Source organism: Elephantulus edwardii, unplaced genomic scaffold, assembly GCF_000299155.1.
Source record: "Elephantulus edwardii isolate Elephantulus edwardi_28Jun2011 unplaced genomic scaffold, EleEdw1.0 scaffold00014, whole genome shotgun sequence".
Lineage (NCBI taxonomy): Eukaryota > Metazoa > Chordata > Mammalia > Macroscelidea > Macroscelididae > Elephantulus > Elephantulus edwardii.
The window spans coordinates 8,635,103-8,662,637 of record NW_006399764.1 but is presented as its reverse complement, the minus strand read 5'-3'; the positions used below and the strand labels follow the sequence as shown (position 1 = coordinate 8,662,637).

Sequence of the window (27,535 nt, the reverse complement as noted above, 5' to 3'; positions counted from 1 at the left end):
TGAGTCCAGAAACCACTCACTGGCAGTGAAGATCACTGAACAGAAAACACATGAAACAAAAATACGGTGTTTCCCCTGTCAGTACTGAGGTAAGAAAAAGGAAGGTAAAGTTTTATTTAACTACTCTCTAGGTTAAGTTTTATTTTGTTCTGGAATGGAAAAAAAAATATTTCTTTAGCTCTCTGACCTACTTACATACACACATAATGAGAAAATAATGATGTTATCTAGTGTATAAACTAAATACTGTGTGAAGGAAATTTAACTTAGTACCATTTGTAAATCCCTAAAATGAGTTCTACAGGTCACCTTGGATTTTTATGGAGCGAGGCAGGTATGTGTAGCAAATGAACTATTCTGTCCTCAGTCATCTGGAAGGTTCTTTTTATGCATCATGTATCCACTAAAGGGAGATGTAAAACACGGCACTAGTTTTAATCAAATTTTCCTACCAATTATTTCTGTAGAAGGCCATTACTTGATAAACTAAGAAGACTTTATTGTTCCAGAAGTTTCTCCTAAAAAGGAGAATTTGCACAAAGGCCTCAGGGCCTTTAGATGAGACATTCCTCCATCCATGATACCTTTCTTCATTTAATAAATCCTATAATAAATGCCTATCACCTCAGAAACCATCCTGGAAGCCTTCAGAGTGGCAACGATCTATTTCTACTATGCTCTGTATTCAGTCATCACACATCAAACAGCCACCATATAAATAAGTACAAACTTTTCTACCACAAAAGAGGTATCACAGAGTCGTTTCTGTCATGTCTCCAACATTAAAATCAAGTCACTCTGAAACTGTGAATGCGACTTAGCAATTGCTCCAGACACTCAAATTAGGAGTCGGTACCAAAGGCGACCGACCAAAGGCAACCGGCCACCTTCCATACGGAGTATCCCTTAACATCGAGAAGACTGCTCACCACTGAGCTGATAAGCAGCACCATGACAGCGGAGAAATGACAGAAATGATTCACAACTTCTTCTTCCTGGGACCCACAATCAACATCTTTGTGAAACAATCTATGCAAGTTTTGTATGCACACCAATATATTTTTGTAAAAATAAATAAAAATGGTATTGAAATGGGGAAGTCTGTGCTCAGGGATCTCTCCAAAGTACTGAGGGTCAATAATGTCAGTTTATAAAGACTGAGGTTCTCCTGATTCAGGATTTGGCCTTTTCCATCCCCACCTACGCATTGGAGAGCTGGACAAGGAGTATGAATGACAGAAACACTCTTGATGCCTCTGAGTTTGTATTGTTGGAGAAAAGTAATGAATGGTCCACGGACTGCCAAGGAAGATAAACAGACGTGTCTTGAAAAACGTGCAACCAGAGTGCTCCTTGGAGGCAAGGATGGCGAATCTTCATCTCACAGACTTTAGGCACGTTGCTAGAAGGGGCTATTCCTTGGAAAGAAGTATTATGCTTGGAAAGGTGGAAGGGTCAGCAAAAGAGAGGAAGTTCTCAATGATAGGCTGGCACAGTGACGGCACCAGTGGGCCTGATTATGTCAGAGACGATGAGGCTGGCACAGGATAGGACTGGGTTCAGATCATCAGACTCAACTCAATGGCGCAGAACAACAATGCACAATTTAGAGCCTGTTCTTGCTGGGCTCCTTCCCACTACACAATGACACCAAAACCAAGTCGCCCTCTTATTGTATTTCAACCGTGTCCACAGTCCACAACGCTAAATGACACACACTACAACCCAAATCAAACCATAATGATGACCACGGAGTGAATTCCAATTCATGTCAGCCCTCCAAGGCAGAAAGGCTCCACTGGGTTTTTCCAAGGCTATTTGGGCACATGGCCTGGAGGGACCAGTCCTGGGAGAGGACATCATGTTTGGAAGGGTGGAGAGAGCACAGGAGAGGAAGACCTCAGAGGAGATGGACTGACACGGTAACTGGGGCAATGGGAGTAGGTGTGTCAGCCAGTAAGACTGACTCAGGATAGGGCAGGGTTCAGAGCTATTGGCTAGGAGTCACAGGTGACTAGATGGCACATAACACAACACCATACATCCTTACAGATGCACAGTGCCAGATCCTTCTCCCATGGAGTGACTGGTTGGTCCAAACTGCAACCTTCAATCAGTAAGAAAGTGCCCACCTCTCCTTTTTCTGTGTGTACAGCACACAGTGCTGCTGACGTCAGGTGTCTCTCACCTGGTTTCAACTCACAGCAACCCTGTGTAGAGCAAAATGAAATCGTGCTCACACCTGTACCATCCACACTACCACGGTTAAGGCACACAATGGGTGAGCAAAATGCTCTTGGAGTTAAGTCCTGATAAAACTCCTCCTAGATAATCACGATAAGGTGATCCAAAGGTAGACAGGTGAAGTGTCTCTAATATAAAACATTTATACTATAGATGGACATTTAATTTCTGAAAACAGATATTCAAATGGTTTCTAATAAAGCCATAATTTTCTTTAATCTATGATTAGCAATTTTCAGGTGTTTTTCCAAACACAGAATGAAATACTGTCAATCTACTAAGTCTTTCCGTTAGGCCAACATGACCTAAGCTAAATTCTAGTTTCAGGAGTTAATAATTTTCTCATGATTGTTCACAGGCATAGTCCAGAGGTGAGGGACACAGGGCTCGTCAGAAGGTGGACAAGGCATTAAGTCCTGTCCCAGGTTAGCTGGGCCTTCTGGACAGGGCACTCTGGTTCTGTAACTTCATGTTCGTTTATGTACAGCCAGACCTCTAAGCTTTGGAATTCTCCTAATTCCCAAATCATCCAATACTTAGCATTTAGAAGCAAAAACATTCTCTATATTCATTAACTCATCTTCTACTACCATGTCTCTATACTAGAGCACCAATCACTTTTTGATATTATCTGAAGAATTTTCTCCTTATCACAGTGATTTTCACAGTCAACCTGTATATACCAAGAACAGTAATGATTAATCCAACTTAAAAAAACCACATTAAAATCATAGGGGAAACAATATTAAAATTGAAAAGTTATATCTCAGCAAAGGGTATTTTCAGATCCACTTAGTCTCAAACCTTTAAATAAGGAAAAAAATCTCCTAGAATTAAGTATTTTTAAAACATCATATTCCCTTATCTTTGTCCTTTTTGCAAGGAAAAGAAAAGTGCATGTCTGGTGCTTTTCAAACCTCTGGCCTTGCCAACAATCTACAAAGCTGATCAGTGGTCCTGTTATGGTTCCATAAAATTAAGATCTAATGGGATGGATCTCCTGAACAAGAAATATTCTCTGCACTGAGCTTACAATATAGTTAACCCTAACACCTTTTTTGTATATTTTGTTTTTATTAAACTGTTAGGTGTGCTTTAATTACTACCCCAAACTTTCAAAGAATTCTTCCTAACAAATGATCTTCCTCTTTCAAAGAAAGGGCAACCTATTTTATTTCAACAAACCCCCTTCAAACATCTATTTTAGATGCAAACCGAATCTGCAGCTCATGCCTATGTTATAGGTGAACACCAGCTTCTGCTGAGTCAAAAATTTTAAAGCTTCCCTATATTCAGAAAACATCCTCCAGGATGAAGTGGTTTAGGATCAGATTTGACCTAAGTGCCAAAGAGTCTGTGATGTTTACATATACAAATACCAAACATACTCTTTCCTGCCTCCAAACTGCTCTTTCAAGTGGTCTGTCTTTCATAAGTTTACATTTATAAAAAATTTTGTACCCGTTTAAGTAATAAAAACCATTCTGGACTGCTTATGGTATTTCTGATCCCTCAAATGGGACTGGGTGGAAATTTGTGCTTTTAACACACATATATACATATATAGGAAGCTCTGGTAGTTTAATGTTAAGCAGTTGTGCTGCCAACCCCAAGGCAAGCAGCTCAAATCCACCAGCTGTTCCGTGGAGAAAAACGGCCAATCTCCTCCCATGAGATTTATACTCTCTGAAAAATCACTGAGTGTAGGCTATGGTTGGTTCCAACTCAAGAGCACACAACAGTAATAATAAGTAGTAGTAGTAGTAGTAGTAGTAATATACATAGAATAAAGGGTAAATTGAAACTTTAAGTCATTTAACAGAACAAAAGGAACTTTTCCTACATATATGTTGTGGACTGGACATAAAAATTATGACATTTATGTGACAATTTCAAGGGGCTAACCCCTGAAACATTACTGAACGCTATATAACTTTAAATCAACCAAAATTATTTTTCTCTTGACATGAGAAGGCATTAGAGACTAATTACTATTTTAAAAGGAAATGATCTGCAGGACTAATGGTCCCATTCAAAGGCAATCTTCATTCTCCAAATATCTATTAAGACACCTGAGCTATATATCCCTCACAAAACAGCTTTAAGGAAAATAACTACTCCACTCCCAAAGCCTTTGGCATGACAGGAAATTTTACAGGAAGATACTTTCTTTACTGAAGACACTGTTAACAATATACAGTTAACAGATATCACTGTCATTCAGATCATTTCCGCAGATATTTAAAGTGGGGAAGAGTAAAGGGGATGGGAGCGCACATCACCTGTGTTTTGTCCTAAGACCAAGTATCCAAGTATCCTCCTGCTTCGGACCCCTAGAAGCGCCTCCCTTTACCTTGAGACTCCAGTCTTCAGGTATTTAATTACACTCCTGGGAGCTGTGAATGGTCTGGCACCCTGCCCTTTCCCTCCGCCTGACTGAATGATAGCATCAATAACATTCACTGGCTGTAATTAAACCGCCAAATAGTATCCCCTTTGCCACTCAGTAGAGATCAATGTTCCTTAATACTCAGAACAAAGTACAAAGGTGAACGAGGTGTTTTACCTCTCACCTTCACAGTTCATTTGACTTTGTGCACCAAAGTAGTTTGCAGACGACGCATATTTCACCATTCCCCTCCAGACAGTGGGTTAATGAAGAACGTGAAGGAAAATCCTGGGAGTTGGTGACAATTTATTAACACTTTTTAATTTTGCAAATTTTTGCCGGATAGAGACATTCTAAACTTTTTGTTGTTGGCATGCATGCCACTTCATGTAGCTGTGGAGTAAAATTCAGTTCACAAGTCAAAAGGTTACAGTATAAAAGCTACGTATAAGTGAATAGATTTTATGTTTTAAAAATATTTGTAGCCTGCTAGAGTCAATTCCCACTTATTCAAGCTCCTATCAGAAACTTCAAATATCAAGGAGGGATGAGGGAATGAAACGCCTATAAACGTAAGAAAAATTTTTACTGCATTTTACAAGCAATTTCTGTAATCTCAGGAATCATAGTCAAACTGGGCCATATAATTGAATTCCCAATCCCTGTAAGACATGATTTAAAATTAACAAATCCTCAATATGGCAGCAAACACTAAATGCTAGCAAGGGTGTAGAAACAATGGAACATTCATACATTGCTGAAGAGACTATGACATGGTGAAATCACTAAAGTAGTAGTCTGGCATTTTCTTAAAAAGTTGGAAATAGAAATACCATTATTTCTCATTACTAGGTATGTATCCTTAAGAAATAGGGAGCTGTAGCACAGACATAGATCTATGTATTTATAGCTATAGTAATATTTATGCTATTTCATGGTTTCTCATATTTATCCTTTTATAACTGACTTCACTCAACATCATGGCCTCTAGATTCATTGATGTGCTGAAATAGTTCATTATTCTTTAGTGCTGCACAGTGTTCCATTATGTGTGTGTACCACAGTTTATCCATTCATCGACAGTGGCCATGTGAGTTGTTTTAATCTCCTAGCTGTTGTAAACATTGGTATAATCAGTGCACCACAGTATCAGAGCCAAGCCACAGCTGACCTTCCATATTTATTAATGGTAAGAGGTTGGTTGAGTGGCCAATCCAAAGGCACTTGGTTTGAATCCAACAGCTGCTTCACAGGGCAGAGATGGGCACTCTCCTCCCTTGAGATGAACTGCTTCTGAAAACCCACTGGAGGAACAGCTATGGATCAGTTCTGGCACTATGTTACAGGGCAACACCAACAGCAATATATATAGTAAAGTCACTGGGTGTCCAGCCGTGTAAACGTCTTAATCATAACTAAAACTTCTGAGGGAATGAATGGCTGGTCCTGGAGCCTTAGGAGAGATAAAGCTCTAAATCTTACTTTGGTGAGAAGTGCTTAGGGTCTTACCTCCCTGTCCGGAAAAAAAAGAAAGAAAAAAGCAAATGTCCAAAAGACGAATGGACCATGTAAACCTCAACTAACAACACTGAAACCAGAAAACATAGATGATTCCAAGCAACCGTGTGATCACTCCAAAAGGGATCAGAGCAGACAAGCCTGGATACTGTCCAGAGTAACGAACAAAATGCAAAGCAAAAAATGATCAGTCTTAGTGGTCTCAAAGAGGATGGTAAACTGCTCTGGACTGTGGCCCTTAGTTACTCTCTGAAGCTAGAACAGAATTCACTCATGGTTCAACTTGTAGCCCAGTTAACAGCAGGCCTGCAAAAGGCCCAGTTACACCAGGAAGGCATGGCCAAAAGAGTAGTTTCCCCCAAGGGAGGGAAGGTAGAACAGAAGGATTACTGAAAATGACTACTGCAAGGGAGAAAATGAGAAAAACATGATTACACTGTGAGTTATTGTTGTTGTGTACCATCAAGGTGGAAACGGCTGAGCCATTTTCAAAGGCAATTAATTGCTTAGGAAAATATTGTCCATCCTTCTCCAGTGGAGCAGCTGGTGGACTTGAACTGCGTGTCTTCAGGATTGCAACACAACTTCTTGCCACTAGGCCATTAGTAATTAATTTTATAAAGCATGTATCAACAGTGGAATGGAAAAACAATTTGCTTTGTACTCTTTCACTCAAATCACAATAAAAATAAATACATAGAACAAATGAGTCCTGAAGCACCATAATGCAAATTCCCCAACCATTTCTTGACTCAAATAAAAAGGTATGTTCATGTACTTGACAAGTGTCACAGAATTCTCTTAAGTGTAAATTATTAAGAAGGACTAAACAGTGGTTTTACCAGTCAAAAAATCAGGTGTGGTAACAATTAAAATGCTATGACCTTGGCCTCAACACTACAGATAAATCAGATTTCATAAATATTAGTCTGGTGAGACGCATTGTATTCATTCCCCCACTTATCCCAGTAAGTCTAATGCGAAACAATTCCTTATAATAGTTTTTGTTGCTGTTACTGCTAGGTGCTGTCATGTGGATTTCAACTCATACTGCAGCCAGTAACAGAACGAGACTAGTGTGCACGGTTTTCTAAGCTGTAATTTCACAGGAGGAGAATGACAGACAGGTCTTTTCTCCTATGGAGCCACCTAGTAGGTTCAAACCGCAAACCCCCGGGATAGTAGCTCAGCACTCCCTGTGACACTGGCAAGTATCAGAGTTTCCTAGAGAGCTCATAAAATTTTCAAACATCAAAATCTCCTTATCATCATCATCATCTATTGACATTGATGTCTGAGTGATGAAGGCAAATTCTCAGGTAGTGTCAAAGCAAAGCCCATGAAAATCAACAAATACTGCCTCCCCCCCCAAAAAAAAAAGTAAAACAGCCCAAAATATCTACTCAATTGGTATTTCCAGGACCTGATACAAGCTTGGTCTGAATGCTGGGCCAGGAGCCCATCAGCCTGGACAGGCACTAGGAAAGGCTGTTGTGTTTGAGTCTATTAAGCAGTTTGCAATGAGTCCAAGGATGTTTCTAGGAACAGGGCTGTTTGGTTAGAGCAAGGAGAGAGAGCCAGATTTCTAAAGACACTGTTTAATATAACAAAACTCTAAAAACCAGAGCTTTCTTGGAATTATCATTTTCCAGGACCATGCAGGTGCTCTGCTCGGCCTAGGCCCTCCCTGCTGGTCACCTGATAGTCACTCCAAGTCTCATTAACAGCCCTGAGCCTTAACAGGAAGGATTAGACCTTTCAGCCCCAAGGGGGGAAGTAATCTGACCCCAAAGACCAAAGTACAGGGACTATGGCACAATTCTGAACAATTTCAAAATCTACGTTTCCATAACACAAATTAACTGAATACAAATGTATTCAACAATATCACATCAAGAAACTGAGCGCTCTACTTTCCTCCAAAGTTAAGAACAGCTTTTTCTTCTTTCTTCCTCAACTTGATTTCTAAAATACGATTTAAATATGGAAAACGGAGACTGAGAAATAAGTGAATATTCTCAAAGTATGCTTTAAGTCTGCAAGCAGCAGGTCAGCACAGTATCTTTTCCCTCTAAATATAAAGCACAGCATGAAAGCAAAATATTTTCATAATATCTGTGCAGATCAGTTGTCGGAAAACTTCAACCCAATCTGTTGCTATCAACTTTAACTGTGATCTCATTGTCACACAGTACGCAGAAGGGCTGCACAGGGCTCAGAGCCGGACTACCAGCCAGAGTTGATATGAACCCATGTTGAGTGGCTACCCACAACTGGCCTGGAGGACCAGTGTTGAGGGAGTTGTGCCATTCCGGTGTGGGTAGTGTTTCAAGATGTTGTTCAAAGTATGTGGAATGAGGGAGCGAACAACTATCAAGTTTTCAAAACATAGATTTCCCTCTGTTTGATCATAAAATGTTCACAAGCAAAACCTCTACAATTAACCGATGTCCCTTGTGGCTGACAATTGACGGTACAATTTGACAAGGGGAGGGGCATTAAAAGAACACAAGACGTTTCCAAAGACCCTGTACAAATCTGGAGACAAATGGCACTTCATTTTAATTTTAAACAAGCAACTAAGAGTTGCAAAAAAACCTGTCAGAACGAAATTCTTGAAGAATGGATAGTCTCATAAAATAGAGATTAAAAGTTGCCATAGTAATTATTATACTGTCCAATTGCAACTAAAATCATCACCTACCTATTTGCTACATAGAACTTTCAGCTTCCTTCTCAAAAAAAACGTGCCTGAAAACATCAGAGCTTTCCCGCCACAAGGCTTATCCCCACTTGTGCGCCCTTAATTTGGTTCAGGTTGGTCGCATGATGCTTGTTGTTAGATGATGTTCCATCAGCCCCCAAGTCACATCAACCAAAACACAACAAGAATCAAATCATGACGATTCACAAGGTTTTTGCTGTCTGATTTTTAAGACGTACCAGATGTGCCACAGAGAAAAGATGGGCAATCTCTGCCGATACACAACCTCTGAAAACCCACTGAAGGGTAAGCTATGACCTGATTCTGAATCAATGACCATCATACGATCTACAATGCCAGAAATGAAAAGGTGAGGAAAAATGGAGTCTTATTCACAGTTAAAAAGACCATTTCTAGATCCATATTGAAACATAATGTTTTGAGTGACAGGATAATATCCTATGCCTACAAGGACGGCCTGTTACTAACAATATCATTCAAATATATGCAACATCAACCAGGGCCAAAGAGGAAGAAATAAATGCCTTCTACCATCTTTTGCAGTTGGAAATCAAACGTGCAAACAAGGTTTTTTGAAAATAATGGGTGACTGGAATGCATGAGTTGGGAACAAGGAAGAAGGATCAGTAGTTGGGAAGCAAGAACTTGAGAGAAATGAGGCTGGAGACAGAATAAAAGAATTCTGTACAATCAAGGACCTGTTCATTGCAAATACCTTCTATAAGAAACACAAACAGCAACTATGCACATGGACTTCACCTGATTCTCAGGAACCTGAATGACTACATCTGTGGAAAAAATGGATGGAGAAGTCCAATATCAGCTGGGGAAATTAGGCCAGGTGCTGACTGTGGAACAGACCATCAACTACTCAGGGGCAAGTTCAAAAAAATCAAATCACAAGAGCCAAAGTTTGAGCTTTAGTCTATCCCACCAGAATTTAAAGACCATCTCAGGAAAGGCCTTGAACACTACTGAGTAAAGACCAGAGGAGGATATAAAGAATGTCATCAATGAAGAATGCAAAAAGACATTAAAAAGACAGAGGAGGAAGAAAAGACCAAGATGGATGTCAGAAGAAACTCCGAACATTGCACTAGAAGCCAAAGCAAAGAGAAGAAATCAAGAAGTTAAGGAGTTTAACAGAAGATTTCAAAGGGCAGCTAGGGAAGATAAGGCAAATGAAACATGCAAACAGATTGAGTCGGAAAATCCAGACAGAGAAACTTGCTCAGCATTTCTTAAGCTGAAGGAACTGAAAAACAAGTTAAAGCCTCAGATTGCAATATTTAAGGATGCTGTGGGCACAATGTGAATGACCCAGGAAGTATCAAAAGAAGATGGAAGGAGTACACAGCGTCACTGTACCAGAAAAAAATGGCTGACACAGAAGAATTTCATGAAACAACATATGATCAAGAAGCAATGGTGATGAAGAATGAAGTCCGAGCTGCTCCGAAGAAAATGGCAAAATACAAGATCTCAGGAATTGATGGCATACCAAGTGACATATTTCAACAAACAGTCATGGCCCTGGACGTGTTCATCCAGTTGTGCCAAGAAAACTGGAGGGCAACTACCTAGCTAATTGACTGGAAGAGATCTGTATTTATCCTATTTTAAAAAAGATGACTTGATAGTGTTGAAAATGATATGGTACCACTAATATCACACACACAAACGAGATCCTGCTGAAGATTATTCAGAAACAATCAGAACAGTAGTGTATCAGCAGAGAACTGTCAGATATGCAGGCTTGGTTTAGAAGAGGCTGTGGCACTAGGGACATGATAGCCAACTTTAGATGGATCTTGGCTGAAAGCAGAAGAGCACCAGAGGAATGTCTATCTGTGTTTCATTGACTACGCAAAGGCATGAGACTGTACAGATCACAACACATTGTACCTAACCTTGAGAAAGACTGGAATCCCAGAACACTTAATTGTGTTCATGTAAAACCTATACTTGGACCACAAAGCAGTAGTCAGAACAGAGCAGGAAAACATGGCAAGGTTCAGAATCAGGAAAGGTGTGTGTCAGGAATGCATTCTATCTCTGTACCTTTTCAATCTGTATGTGGAACAGACCATTCAAGTGACTGAACTTTATGAGGAGGAATGTGGCATCAGGGTTGGAGGAAGACTCAACAACCTGCGTTATGCAGATGATACAACCTTGCTTGCTGAAAATTAGAACCTGAGGCATTTGCTGCAGGTCAGGAATTACAGCCTTCAATGTGGATTGAATCTCAACATCAAGAAAACAAAGATTCTCACCACTGGGCCAATCAGCAGCATCCTGATAGAGAATAGACTGCTAATTATTATAGCTTGCTTGTTTCCACGATCAACATTCTTGGCATCAGCAGTCAGGAAATCAAAAGACTAAAAGACTACAAGACTGGTATTGGGAAAATCCACTGTCAGTAACATCTCTGGAGTACTGAGGAGCAACAGTGTCAGTCTGGAGACTAAGGTGTGCCTGATCCAGGCTATGATCTTCATAATTACTTGCTATGCATCAGAGTAAGACAATGACTAAGGATGAAAAAAGAAGAATCAAGGTCTTTTAATTGTGGTGCTGGAGAAGAGTGTTGAATATACCATGGATTGCCAAGAGAATAAACAGGTCTGTCCTAGAGCAGGTAAAATCATGTTGCTCGTTGGAGGCAAGGATTTTGGAGCTCCATCTCACATATTCTGGGTGCATGGCCAGAAGGGACCAGTTCCTGGAGGAGGACATCATGCTTGGAAGCGTGGAGGACATTACAGGAAAGGAAGATGCTGGATGAGATGGACTGACTCAGTGACTGGGGTAATGAGGGTAGGTGTGTCAGAAACAATATAAGGTTGGCTCAGGATAGAACAGAGTGCAAAGCTGTTGCACACAGTGTTGCTATCAGTTGTGGGTGATTCGACAGCACGTAACAAGAACATTTAACAGCATAATCTGTCTCTAACACTCAAAATAATCCCAGTAATGAGAATAAATCCACAAAAGCTGCTCTCATGATGCAAAGTGGCATGGTTTTAGGTTTCAGCAGTGCTGTCACCCACATGATCTCGGTCAGTTCCCTTAACACGTTGCCGCACACTTTTTAAATTGACAACCGTGCTTAGAAACACATTTGCTGTCATTTGCGGCAATGTGTTAAACCATGCTTCATGCATATGCTCTCCGTCAGGTCCCTTAACCTGCAGTCAAATCAGAGGGAGCAAAGTACCTGCTCTACAGACCACTATTTCTGCATGAATCCAAACCACAGGGGTAAATAATGAAAGTCCTATAAAAATACTAAGTGAATAGAGTTAAGAATCTTTTCTTAGGAAGTTAGCATTTTAAGCAATTATGATTATAAATCAAATTTTACACTTAGCATTGCAGGCGCTGTAAATGGGTTTTAAAGATGTTATTGGGGTCATGGCTGAATAATTCAAAGTTCACAAAGATAGCAATAATTACATTTCAAAGACACTCCCCCCTAATCAAACAGCACTAATTTTCAAAATTGACAGAAATGGTATTTTTATAATGTTTGTTGTACATTTCACATATGCACAAAGAGGTGGTTTACTCTTCTAAATCCAACTGAGGAATTGATCAACTTGAAGTTCTTCCCACCAATTACACAACTTATATTCTATATTTAGGATTCTGTGGTACTGATCTCAGTTCACATACTTTAAACAGTCACCCGGCCATGACTCCCCTACAGAATGTTCAGGTAATGAAATCTTTGGTAAACTTCCCTCTAAGAAGATGGGTTTGGTCAACTGCACAGACTTTACCTCCACAGCCCTCCTCCTCACTCTTCCCTCCGTAGGGGTCCAGCCTCTGCTCCAGCAAACGCGGAAAAATAGTTAAAGAAAATCTGCTCAAATAATGTCAAGACTATTGCTCCAGAAATTTCCAAATAATCTCTTAGATCTTCACTTTAAAGTTAGCTTGCAGAGAAGTAGGAGCAGTACAAAAGTTCTGGAGAGTCAAGGTCAGTGACGGACCACCACCCTACCCACCAGGCCACCTGAAGCAAGTAATCACTCTTGGGAAATTTTGTGTGGCAAAGTTGGTAATGAAGCATTCAAAACGTATGCAGGGTACTGTGCAAGTAATTAGCCAATGGCAAGGCATCTGTCATTCTCAACTTCAAAGCTGGGAGAACTCCGGTTCCATTCCAAGCAATGCATTTCATTACAGTGACTTCCTGTTAGTGGAGACTTAGATGTGGAGCTTCCAAGACTGAGATAGACTAGGAAGCAAGGCCTGACCATCTACTTCTGAAAATTAGTCAAAGTTCTGTGAATTGCAACCATCTAATCTATAGCCAACCACAAGGATGCTGCAGGACCAGACTATATTCCACCGCATGGTAAAGGTCATCCTGAGTCATGAGCCCAGGTGACAGTAGGGAACACCTAACTGATCTCAATTTAGATAGAACAGGGGTGCTCTGGTGGCCCCGTGGTAAGGAGTGTGCTGCCGACCCAAAGGCAAGTGGGTCCAATCCACCAGCTACTCCTTGGGACAAAGACACGCAATCTCCTTCCATGCAACTTACAGCCTCTGAAAACCCACTGGAGGGTCAACAATATCAGTCTAAAGAGCAAGATATGCCTGATTCAAGGACCTTTTCCATTTCTTCCTATGCATCTGAAAGCTGGACAATGAGGATGGCAGGAGTGCTGATGCCTGAGCTGTGTGTGTTGGAGTACTGAACAGCCCAAGGACTGCCAAAGAAGGAACAAGTATGTCTTCGGGAAGGCAGTATGACTGAGAATGCTCTTCAGAGGCAAGGGTGGTGAGACTTTGTTGCATATGCTTTGGGCATGTTGTTAGAATACACCAGTCCAAGGGAGCTCTGGTGGCCTAGTGGCAAGACGCTGCACTGCAATCCCAGAGGTATGCAGTTCAAATCCACCAGATGCTCTGCTGGGGAAGGAGGGGCAATCTCCTCCTGTACCAGTCAGATCTGATTTGACGGTACACGTAAAAATAATTTAAAAAAAAAAGATGACAACGACGCCAGTCCTTGGAAAAGGACATCATGCTCAGAAAGGTGGAGGGTCAGCGAAAGAGAAGATGACCCTCAATGGGATGGGCTGACTTAGTGACCGTAACAATGGAGTCCAGTCTGCCAGAGAAGGTGAGGATGGCGTAGGTTAGGATGAGGTTCCGATCCTATACACAAAGGGTGGCTATGAGTGGTCGTTGACTCTGCAGCACAACTTTCCCATTTCCAAATTACTCCCCATCCGACTTTCTGTTCTAGAAAATTCCATGGGGTTCTCCAGCACTGGCTCCCTCATCTCTATGACCTACACATGTGTATCTCAACATTACTCCTAAAATTCTCCGATTTCAGACTCCTCCCTCCCAGGCTCACCCAAAGGGAGCTGCAGGTACTTTAACAGAGCACCTCCCAGTGGGTAAGGCCTCCACTGAACTTCACTCACACACACTGGCTCCTGGGACTCCTGCCATCTCTATGGGCAAGAGTTGATAGTGTCTACACGATATTTCTTTAAGGTCAGAATGAAATTTTATAACAATCATTTTAAAACCAACTTCAACACTGATAACCACATAAAAGAAGAAGGCAGAGCTGTAAGTGTTTACCAGCAAACTGTGCCGTGGTCTCTACTGCTGTTGGGATTACTTTACCCCGAGGAACTAGTGCTGGCAGGAACCCATCTTTATGTTGAACCTGAAGTCCATGAGAAATGGATTTATCTTTTTTTTAATAAGTTGATGGACCACTGAAACTGAAGAAGGAAATGAGACACATGATAAATATCCTCCATGCTGAAAACATAAATTAATATTACAAATGTAATGGGATGAGCTCGGGATCAGGCAGGGGTCAGACCTGCTGTTCAGAGGGTCACTTTGAGTAGGCGTCTACTGGAGAGCACATAAAAACAACAGCTACTGATGGTCTGTTCCACAGTTGGCCCCTGGCCTCCTGGTGACTGGCAACCCTGAGCTTTCTTATACCATCTCTTTGTACAGATATAGTTTGAATGCTGTGTATTGTAATTTCTAAAGAAGGATATTTAGAATTAATAAGTTGTTGGCAATACAGAATTCTATCATGCAATTTATGACAGTTTCCATTTTCAAGGCCGCATTTTTTTCCAGTTCTAAACCTTCTGTTTTTACAACACTGCAATTCCAATCAACATTTATTATTCATGCATCCTGATTGCATGTTTGACCAGTATTACACTGCACAAGTTCATACAAATTCTCAATTTCATCACTGGCTTTTGTGTTTGGCCTAGAAATTTAGGTAAGACTTCTGTTATACGCATACTAGTGCCTATTACTGAAAGCACTGTACTTCAGAATAGTTCTCAAAATTCTGTTTGTGATGATGAATGCGACACCATTTCTCTTCAATTCCTCACTGCCGGCAGAAGTGACTCTACAACTGTCTGGTGCAAAACAGCTAATTCTAGTCCCTTTCAGCCTACTAACGCCTCACGTCCATCTTCATGAGTTCCACTTCATTTCGGACAACCTCCAATTTTCCCAGATTCCTACTTTACACTTTCCATGTTCCAATTATAAATGCTTCTGGCTGTTTCTTCCCATTTTGAGTTTCGTCACATCAGCAAGGTAGACTGAGGCGCCTCCTCCAGTGTATTTTGAGTGCTTTCCAATCTGACGGTCTCATATTCAGACACTGCGTGAAATAATATCCTGCAGTTACTTACAGAGTTTTCATTGACCCACTGATGGAGAAGTGGATGGTCAGTCCCGTTTCCTAGGCTGTCTTGGTCTGAATGCTCCACTGAAACCGTCCACCATGGATGATCCTACTGGCATTTGAAATGATGGTGGCAAAATTTCCAGCATCACACTAATACACAAGCAACTACAGTACGACTGGCAGACAACGGATGGGTTCTTAAGTAGCTTTATTCTTTTTTTTTTTTTTTAAGTAGCTTTATTCTAATATGTAAGAAACTTCTTATTCTTTTAAACCAGTTATCATTTTCTAAATAAAGGAATATTTTAGACTAGCTTAGCCAAATAAATTATTAAGGAAATCTCTTAATAAAGAGGTAACCTGTGAGTTTTTGCTAGATTTCAGTTCTCTGTAATACTCTCAGACAAAGGTGGGTTGTTTGTTTTCAGGTTTTCTCCCCTTTGGGTTGACTGGAAGAGAAGGGAATCCTAGGGGCAGTACTATGGATAATAATAACGTTTTTTTCCCTTAAAAATAGCATTTATTTTCCAGATAATCAAGGCTGGTTTTGAGACTATTAAAGATCCCTGGGTTCCCTGCAGAGAGGACAGACAACACAAGAAACGTACAAAACCCCATCAGAGCGTTCACTCTGAATCAAGAGTATCACCACCACAGTGACGAAGTAGAATCAAGTGTGCGAGTACTTTTGGAAACTAATGACTTAATTTTCCTAATTATAAATTTAAGTCTGATACCATTAATCCAGAAAAGCATTAGGTTTACATGTAATAGATTTTATCAATACTTAATGACTTCCCTGAAATTGAAATGTGTGAAGAACATGAAGACTGAATACATCAGTCACTGACCCTTTGATTAATCTACAAAACAAGGGGTCCCAATCATGACTGCCAGTGGGCTGAGGGGGAGACCCCAGCATATAAATTCTGACGCTACCATGAGGAGTTCTTTACATTCCTCTAAGATACCTGTTGCATAAATACACTACCGTCTCTCCACCCTTCCTGAGATCTGAAGGTAAAGCATCTTGCAATATTCTCTCTGAGATCAAGGACAATGTGAGCAAGGGTCCCCTTCCGTGTTGTGATGCCATCAGCAAGGAAGGGCAGATGCCGGGACAGCATCTCAATTGTAGTAGGAAGGGAACTTTAGAAGAAGAGATTGTCTATGAAAGCTACTATTCAAATTAAGTCAGATTGTTAATGTAAAGTGAACATACGGAGTATTCTCATTTTTACGGTACATTTTAAAAAGGGGGATCTGGGCTGCTGTTTTTTCTTGCTGACTTGTGATATAGCAGATCCTACATATTTGAGTAAAACTGCTCCATAGGGCTTTCTTGACCGTAATCTTCATATTGCCAGACCTGTTTCTACAATATTGCTGGTTGGGTTTGAACTACTGACCTTTTTGTTACAACAAAATAAATCCAATACCATTAAGTAAATTCCAACTCAGGGCAAACCTAAAAGATAAAGAATGGCAGCTGAGTGCTTAACCATTACAGCACGAAGGTTCCTAAGAACCACACCATCCCGTTCCAAACTGCTGTTGTTTCCAGAAGCAGACTCCCACAGCTGTCTCAAAGGAGCACGTAAGAGGTTCAAATTCTGTTAGCAGCCAAGCACTGAAGCACTGCACCACCAGATCTTCGTGCTGAATGTAAACTGTCTCACAACCAGGGAGCTTGTTGAACTACTATTAACTCCAAATTCTCACTATCATCAGCATGTTCACGAAAATGCAAGGTAACATTATCTACCGAAAGATTACCAAGATCATAGCTAGAAGATAAACTGAACGTCAGGCACAAAAATACCAAATACAGACTCTATCCATTCAAAATAACATGTCAGTGGTTCCTAGGCACCAGGATCTGTTCTCACATCTGGGAATCTTATTAAAGAACAGATCCAGGAGTATTGGGATTTATCTATTGGGCTTGAGGTGGGTTCCAGAACCTGTGTTTCTAACTCAGTTTCCCTGAATATATGCCATGCATCCAACACTTCATCTTGCTACTGCTCAAAGTGCTACTGGCCTATACTTTAGGAAGCCCCAGGAAAAACTTCTAAGTAAACCAACTTGCCCAGCACTCAATTTAAGGTTTTGGTCTTCCAATTCCTAGGTATTTTACCCAAGGCATAACAAATGTTAAGTGTTTTAAAGGCAAAACAGAAAGCAGGCCTCAATAAGGACACAAGCATTCATACACTTGCATATAAAGTATATTCAAATCTACCGCAACTCTCCAAAAAGTATGGTGTTCTGCCAAACCTCACCAACAGGATCACAAGACAAGGATGTAAATCACAGCACTGTCTGGCTGTGGTTAAACAACATAACCACCAATGTGGAAGGCTTGTGAGCAGAGAAGAGAGCTTAGGCTTAAATTACACAGGGTTCCTTCTAGCGTAAAGTTCTAGGGATTTTCATAGGTAAAAAGTCCATATACCAAAAAAGGAGAACCCGAGCAAAGGTGAAACCCTGCAAGAAGCAGATGAAGGGTGAACTTCAGCGGAGCACCCAAAGACAGAATGAGGACACAGATAATCTGGACACCATGAGGAAGAAGCATTGCTCGGATACCACTCCCAATCCTTCCAATCAGCGGACCCCAAAAGAACAGAAGAAAAATGTGAAGCAGGACCTCAAATTCCTTTTTAAAAAACCAAACAAATTAAAAAGAAAAAAACAACAGATCTACTGGTCTATTTTCAGACTGTCAGACCTGTTTCTATAGTGCTGCTGGTTAGTGCTGAACTACTAATCTTTTGGTTAAAATAAAATAAATCCATTACTACCAAGAAAATGCCAACTCATGGCAAACCTGCAAGACAAAAGAATGGCAGCTGAGTGCTTAACCATTACACCACCAAGGTTCCTAAGAACCGCACCATCCCGTTCCCAAAATGCTGATGTTTCCAGAAGCAGACAGCCACAGCTGTCTCAGGGAGCACGTAAGAGGTTCAAACTTTCTCTTAGCAAGTGCTTAACTACTGCACCTCCAGGACTGGTTGAGACGTGAGGACTCTGAAACTACGCACTTGCACTATTCTTCAAACATAACTAAAATGAACCTGGTTTCTTCACCTTGGGCTTAAATAACACACTGGTTCAAAACAAAGAGTATCACCTATCAGGACTGTATTCCTTTTAAAAATAATCTACCAGAAATCAACTGGAGAAAATTACCTTTAAAACAAATATGGGAAAATAAGGAAAGCGGAAAGCTCAATTAATGGATATGGAATGGCCAGAGTGAAAAAAAAAAGAATATTCATACATTATGAAAAGTATCATTATCACCAAATAAACTACGATATATAAATTACTGAATGAAAATCTTAACTGGTGTGTTTAAACTGTCACCAAAAAGACAAATAAAAAGACAACAAGGAGATGGGATTTGCCAGGAAGTGGGAGCTACTAGCACATACGGTACATCAAGGGCTGGGCATCACCTTGCAAATGAAGCAGCCAGGCTAGTAAGAGTGAATTCAGAAAAAAATAGTAAATTGAGGAAACGGTGAAGTCATTCCTCAAAAACATTTAATATTTAAGTTATATGGTAATAACAAGGGGGGAAACACTAGGGTTTTGAGTGAAAAGTAACACAAACACCACAGTGTTACTAACTGCCATCACAAGGAGGGACTAGAAGAGAGCAAAAGAGACTGATTTATGGAGCAGCATCCCGGGGCCCTTAAAGGCTTACATGCAGCTCCCAAAAGGTACTCAAAGCAATAAACAAGAGAAAAGCCTAGCAACCAACACATGTCTAATAGAAAATAAGTAGAAAACAAGTATACAAAGAACAGAGAGGGGGGAAAAAAGTGGTGCTTTGGAAAATGGTCAGCTTTTTGCCTCTCTGCGAAGTCTGGGCCAAATGGAGGATAGCAGCTGCTATCTGATATTTTTACAGGAACCAAATGGGGGTGAGGAAAGAAGTAGCCTGCTGCTTACCCACCACGCCCACCCCCACTTCAGAAAATCAGATGAGAAGTAGCAGATGTCACAGTGTGAAAGCCACAAGGCATTACTGTCCTTTCTTCCACGTATACAGCCGGAGCAGCTGGGCTCTGAGGAGCGAAGGCTGGTGAAGGGCAGTGAGCAAACAGCTGTCATCTGTGACCTCCCTGCTGGCCGTGGACACGTCTCCGATAGTGACCCTCCGTCTTCTGCTTTTCTATCTTTCTCCGGACTTTACCTCTAGTCAGGACATATCGCACAAGAACTGGCTCGCTCAAGTGAAATAAGGAATGTTGTTTTAGCAATGAGAAATGGGCATTTCCCGGGTTGAACCATTTCAACCAGCTATTCAGTTCCATGTCTAGGCCCAACTCCGGGTCTTAAAATGAAGACATATGAACAGTAATTCTGGAAATCAATTTAAACTGTAAAACAGGGAGAAGCCCACAAATGCCTTCAGAAGATGGTACAAACAAGTTACTAAACAAAACAGATAACTGGAAATTAAATGTCTGTTTTCAAAAACCACTTGTGTATCTCTTAGTGGCACTGTTTTAACAGGTTAGGGAGCTCTGATGATGAAGTCCATGTAGCTGATTGACATCTACCAGCTGTTTCATGGGAGAAATACAGGCAATCTCCTCCTATGTGATCCTCTGAAAACTCGCAGCTTTGAGTCAGTTCTGATACAACAGCAATGAGTGAGTGATTAGAAGAGTAATTTCTGGTATACAATAAAAAACTGTACAGAAAAGTGTAAACAATTAGAAAAACTTATCTTGACTGAAAAAGACTTCTAGTATTTGTCCCCCTATTTGTATAGCAGTCAGTTCACTTTCTAGCTGAAGGGTGAATCCTGTCACTAAGAAGCCAGGTTGATCACCTTACATCCAAGTCTATTTGGAGCCGCTGTGCAGAGTTTTGTTCAGAGGAGACAGAGCTGGCAGGCATTTTTTTTCTTATGGGCCAATAAATATCAAGAATGAGATGTCAAAGCTAAGCAGGGCATACGAATAACCTAAACTGACAATTCTGAGAGAAGCCACTTTTAAGCACAAAGATGACACTGCATTTCCAGATACACGAAAAAATGAGCCGAAATCTTCTAGACAAGCCTCTAAGCAAGATGGATGCCATGGTCAGCCTTGACTAACTTCATCTCACCACCTCAGGCTGGAGTCTGGGCTGGCTGCTTAAATCAACGGTGGAAAATGGGCTTCAACTTGAGTCAATCGATAGAGGCTGCCAGGAACACTGTTCTGAAAAATATTTGAGAACAACATCTAGACTCAGTGAGAAAAAGTGTCCTGATTGACTGGCAATGTCTACAGTGGACAGAAGAAGATAAATTGATGGCACAGGTACTCAGAGTTTGCTAGAGGCAACATCCCTTTCATTGTCTAAAAGAGAGAAATCCATACTTCAGATCAGATTAACTTCTTACACAGAGAAAATCTACTCTCTTCAAAAATTCACAAAAAGAAAATGGTACCCACAAAAGTATTTATCTTACCTCCTGAGAAAAAAAATGACAAGAAAAATAACTTGTGAAAAAATTTCTTACATTTACTGTTGTTATATGCCGTCGAGTCGCCTGCGACTCATAGCAAGCCTATGTACAACAACCCTAAATCCTGCTCTATCCTGTGCCAATCGCATGGCCTCTGACACACCCATCCCGATTACCCCAGTCACTGAATCAATCCACCTCATAGAGGGTCTTCCCCTTCTGAGCCGTCCCTCCACCCTCCCAAGCATGATGTCCCTCTCCAAGGACCTGTCCCTCCTTACAACATGCCCAAATTACGTCAGACAAAGCCCCAGAATCCTTGCCTCTAAGGAGCAGCCTGGTTTAACCCTCTCCAGGATGAATCTGTTTTCTTGGCAGTCCATGGTACATTCAATACTCTTCTCCAGCACCACAGTGTAAAGGCATCAATTCTCCTTCTATCCTCCCTAGTCACTGTCCAACACTCTTATGTATAACAAGTGATTGCAAAGACCATAGCCTATATCAGGCACACCTTAGTCTCCAGAGTGACACCACTGCTCTTCAGTACCCTAGAGAGGTCCCTAACAGTAGACTTTCCCATCCCAATACGGTTTTTTTTATTTCCTGGCTACTGGTGCCAAGATGCTGACCGTAGAGCCGAGCAGATTAAAGTTAACAATCTCAATCTCTTCACCATCCATTCTGAAGCTGCTAATTGGTCCAGTGGTGAGAATCTTTGTCTTCTTGACACTGAGCTTCAATCCATACTGAAGGCTGCAGTCATTGACCCTCTGCAACAAGCATTTCAAGTCCTCCTTAGTTTTAGCAAACAGGGTTGTGTCATCTGCATAATGCAGATTGTTAATAGATCTTCCGCCAATCCTGATGCCACACTTCTCCTCATAGAGCCCAGCCTATAATCTGCTCTGCATACAGGTTGAAAAGGTATGGAGATAGGACACATCCCTGGCATACACCTTTCCCAATTTTGAACCATGCGTTGTTTCCCTGCTCTGTTCTGACGACTGCCTCTTTGCCCAAGTATAGGTTTCGCATTAGAATAATCAAATGTTCTGGGATTCCCATTCTTCTCAGAGTTAGCCACAGTTTGTTATGATCCACACAGTCAAACGCCTTTGCATAATCAATGAAACACAGACATTCTTCTGGTATTCTCTGCTTTCAGCTAAGATCCATCTAATATCAGCTACAATATCCCTAGGACCATGACCCCTTCTAAACCCAGCCTGGACTTCCAGCAGTTCTCTGCTGATGTACTGTTCCAGTTGTTTTTGGATAATCTTCAGTAGAATCTTGCTTGCATGTGATATCAATATTGCTCTATAGTTTCCACACTCTGTTGGGTCACCCTTCTTTGGAATGGGAACAAATATAGATCTCTTCCCTCAAAGTAAGCTGAATGTGCTAGAAGCGTGTCACATCAAACCCCATAAGCTTACAATAGTTTCTACATTTTTAAATGGCTTGAGCATATATTCAAAGAATACTATTTCATAACATGAGAGCATTATATGAAACTCATATTTCAGTGCCCATAAAGATTTACACAGCCACACTCATTTGTGTATATGTCGACTGCCTCTATGCTACAAGGGCAGAGCTAAAGAGACCATATGGCATCTAAAACCTAAAATACTGACAGTATGCCCTTTAGCAGACAATTTGCCAGCCTCTGTGCTACAAAGATGGCTTTAAAGTCCCCTCACACTTCAGAGCAAGTCATTTTCTGTTAAGAGTCAGAAGTTGATAGGGAGCTCTGATAGTCTAGTGGCAAGAAGCTGCACTGCAATCCCAAAGGTATGCAGATCAAATCCACTAGATGCACTGCTGGAGAAGGAGGGGCAATCTCCTCCTGTACCAGTCAGATCCGATTTGATGGTACATGCAAAAAAATAATAAAATTTTTTAAAAAAAGAAAAGTGAGCAATTGAAACCTGCAAGCATTATAGCATGATTATATACAGAACACATGCATAAAAAAGGGTCTGGTCATGCAAATAGTATGAAAGTTTGTCAAACCTCCTAAAGAAGTGTCTACATGGGTAAAAAATGAATAAAGGATATTTTTTTTCCCCAATCAGTTCTGAAAGTTGACCTAAAATAAAAAAAATCTGAACGTTAAACATACTTTTATTGTCTTGGTTTGGAGTCTCAATCCATTCAGTGTGTTGATAGCTTTCTCTGCATCCTTAGGGTCGATGTAGTTCACGAAGCCGTATCCCAAGCTCTGTCCTGATGGAACAGAAGGAGGAAAGCATATGTATTAGTTTTATGCCACTGACGGAAACCCACGTTCATCGTGTCATAGGATCTTCGCATTAACATTAGCATATGTTCAAAAGCAAAGAGAATGTTACATTAATTGTTCTAGAAATACACACATGGTCTTTTTCTATCTTCTACATTTCCAAGTTTAAACATTAGAAACCAGAACAGTGCTGTTTAAAAATAAGCACACACTCCCAAAGGGTTCCATCAACATGCCTGCCTGAGACAGAAGAGGCCCAGCAGCAAAGCCACCGTCAGCCAGAAACTGGCAACGAGTCTCCCATGAGCTACTTGTGGACTAACAAGCAGTTTTACCCAGCTCACCTTCCAAACCTATAAAAAGGGAAGCCTGCATCCATAAATTGGTAACTGATCACTGTCCTGTGAATTGCATTGTTTACCACAGATAATTTCCAGAGTCAAACTAATTTTTAAAAAATTTTTATATACATATTTATTCTGGAAAACATTCTTTAAACAAAACTGGATTACATTTTCTTAAATGAGTTTTGTGATCTAAACTAGGATTAGTTTTACACTAAGGATGTCCAAGCAAGGAGGCATGTGCTAGAAGGAATAAAAGGAAACCAAGAGTAAAGGTCACCCCCCCTCATCCCTGGCCTGATGTTAAAAGAGTAAGAGGCATCAATCCAGCACTCAAGAGCTAAGAGTGAGGCTGAAAATTATAGAACAGCGTTTAATTCAACAAAATGCATCCTCAATTAAAGCCAATCCTCAAGGTGTCAAATTTTCAAGCAAAGGGAAGTTAGAACTTAAAGGATTCTCTGAGTTTTGCCCTTTTGTACATTAAACTTTTCTGAGGCTCATTTTGTCAGCTCCTCTGTGGTGTTTCTCATCTTTTCAAACCAAGAAACATTCCTTCTGACACAAAGTACTGAATAATTCTATGGAATTCCAGAAGAACAAACACATCTACCTTGGAGGAAGTGCAACCAGGGTGCTCCTTAGATACAGAGAGGATGAAACTGCCCCACACTTTGGGTGTGTCAACACTGGAGAGGGACTCTGAGCTAGGAAAGATAAAGGGTCAGAGAAGGAGGACCATCTTCAGTGAGATCCTATGACACGCTGAGTTAAGAGTGGACTCGAGTACGCGGGAGATGTTGATGATGGCAGAGGACAGGACAGAGTTCCAATCTGTTGTTCACAGGGACATTACTCACAGTTGTCAACTCAATGGTACCTCATAGCAACAATGGAAGGTTTCCTGGAAGCTATGTACTAAAGTGTCAAATACTTTTATCAAATACTGGTCTTACATCAGTAAATTATATAAAGAAGTAAAAGACTGATTCTTGGCAGAAAATCTCAGCTGCACATGGTTAAAAATCCAAGCACTGACTGGTTATTCTGTGGTCCACTGTAACTAAACAAAAGAAATAAGATGCTCAATCCTAGAGGTTCGCAGTTCAAATCCACCAGATGCTCCTCCTGTACCAGTCAGAGGTAATTTGACAGTACACACACACACAATTTAAAAAAAATAATAATAAGATGCTAAGTTAAATTATGTAGCTCATAAGCATAAAACCCTGAGACTCCATTACGGAAACCACTCTCAGAACTTGAGATAATCACTGCTAAATTTCTCCCCTCTTATTCTACTTTTTTCCTTTCTTACAGTAGTGAAACTATTTGTTTCCCTCATATTAAAAAGTAAGTGGATTTTACTCAAACCTCTAAACACACACACACACACACACACACGTAAAATCATGGCATTTTCAATCATTCTGCTTTTTACTAGTTCAACCCACTTCTGTCATGTGCCTACTGTATCCCTACTGCCGTCCTGTGACACGTGCTGCCCGTCTGGGTCATGGAGCTAGGTTCAAACTGGCCTAACAGAATCAGAGCAGCAGCTTATGGTTGAAAAAATGTGGCCTCTGGAAATGGACACATGCTTTCCAATCCCGCTCCACCACTCACTGGCTGTGTGACATAGCACAGGGAACATAACCTCTCTGAGCTGAGGCTTCCTTACCGCTAAAACAGGGTCAATTCCTCCCCACCCGTGTTGTTAAGGCAATAATGAAAACATTCCCTATTGGTAGAAGCAGAGCAGCCTAGTCTAACGATAACATAAAGTAGCCACCAAATGGGATGGGCTTTAAATATAATCATTCTTGGAGTTCTATCAGGAATGATGCTACAGATATAAAGAGGAAATGAAAAGGTAAACCAAATGTATAGTTTCATCACAATGCTATTCTGGGACAAAATAAATCAAACTGCCAATTGTACAGGCGTACTTCTTTTTACTGCACACTTCACAAATATTATATGTTTTACAAATTGAAGGTTTATGGTACCCTGCATAGAGCAAATCTACAGACATTATTTTCTCCAACAGCATGTGCTCGCTTTTTGTCTCACGTTTTGGTAATTCTCACAATATTTTAAACTTTCTCATCTACTGCACATTTAATAGATCAAAGTATAGTATAAACACAACTTTTATATGCACTGGGAAACAAAATTGCATAACTCACTTTATTGTAATATTTGCTTTACTGAAATGATCTGGGACCAAACTCACAATTATCTCTGGGTATGACTGAACTGGTATTAAGAGTTCAAATCTCCCTCCTACTGACACCTGCATTTTAGCAGTTTCTTGTTACAGTATTTCTCAGTCTTGGCTGCACACCAGAATCATCTTTCCAATAAAACCTCAAACTCTCTGCCACAGAGTTGGAAGAGACTCATAACTGACCCCCCATTGTTTCTGAGGCTGCAGATCCCAAGAGAGGAGCCTGCCCATCTTTGTCCAAAGAAGCTGCTGGTGGATTCAAACCACCAAAGAGAGGAGGCCTTTGAGTTTGTACCACAATTCCTCAAAGGACTATCCCATCGTCAGAACTTCCTTAATCATGCAGAAAGCTTAAAACAAAAATTGATGACTGAGGTCCATTCCGAAAGATTATGATTTCATTCGTCTGGGATGAAACACCAGTTATTAATAGGTGTCATTAAATCAATTCCAATTCACAGTAATTCCATGAGATGGGGGGGGGGGGGAATGTCTACTGGATTTTCTAGGGTAATCTTTATGGGAGCAGATTGCAAAGGAGCAAGCTGGTGGGTTTCAGTTTCCATCCTCTCAGTTACCAATCAGGTGTTACCCTTGTACCACCATGACTCCTGGAAGCAATGGCGCCAGGTTTTAACTTAAAATCTAATGCAGAGCCAGGACTAAGAATCACTGATTTAACGGAGAATGAGAGTCTGAGACCACCATGGGACACCTAAACCCTGAGAGAGGCCAAGAGCTAAAAATCTATCTACACTTGTGAAGTGACCATGCCTCTTCACAGTAACCTCTTTAAGATGTGTGTGGATGTCTTCCTAAAATTCAATGACTGGCCATCTCTATAGAGGTCAGTTCTGGGCACAGGAGTGCAAGCTGGAAATAGTCACTGGGCAAGGAGCACTGGTGACTTAGCAGTAAGAAGCTGCACTGCAATTAGAGTGAGAGTCAAATACACCAGCTTATCTGAAGGGCAAAGATGGGCAATCTCTTCCAATCTGATTATACTGCCTCTGAAAACCTGCTGGGCTAGGGATGGGTTCCAACTCAACAGTTGTTGTTTCTATGTTGAGTCATCTACGACTCACAGCAACCCGATTTACAACACCCCTTAAACCCTACTCCATCCCTTGCCAATCTTACTGTCTCCGACACACCTATCCCCCTTACCCCAGTCACTGAATCAATTCATCTCATCGAGGGTCTTCCTCTCCTACGCTGTCCCTCTCCAAGGACTGATCCTGCCTTGCAACATGCCCAAAGTATGTCAGATGAAACTTCAAAACCCTGCCTCCAAGGAGTAACCTTGCTTCACCCTCTCCAGGATGAACTTGTTTGTTCTCCTAGCAGTCCATATATTCAATACTCTTCTTCTCTAGCACCACAGTTCAAAGGCATCAATTCTCCTCCTACTATTCCTAGTCATTGTCCAGCTCTCTAATGCACAGCAAGGGATTGCAAAGATCATGGCGTGTATCAGGTGAACCTTAGTCTCCAGACTGACATCGTTTCTCTTCGGTACTTTGGAGAGGTCTCTGACAGCAGACTTTCCCAATTCAATTCGTCTGTACTCAACAAAACTGAACTGTCTCCTCCTGTGCTGGCTTCTGAGTCCAGACTCCCAGCTCCCAGTAAAATGT

At 41.0% G+C, this 27,535-nt stretch overlaps 1 protein-coding gene across 5 annotated transcripts in view; it reads right to left on the bottom strand.

Annotated features, from left to right (window-relative positions):
* The window catches only part of ELAVL2 (ELAV like neuron-specific RNA binding protein 2), a 198,522-nt gene that overhangs the window by 36,605 nt on the left and 134,382 nt on the right, over nucleotides 1–27,535 (bottom strand). For all 5 annotated transcript variants that reach the window (XM_006881265.1, XM_006881263.1, XM_006881264.1 and 2 more), the window contains one exon: nucleotides 23,205–23,308. In XM_006881265.1, the coding sequence (XP_006881327.1) occupies nucleotides 23,205–23,308 (104 nt within the window). The remainder of the gene's footprint in view (nucleotides 1–23,204; nucleotides 23,309–27,535) is intronic.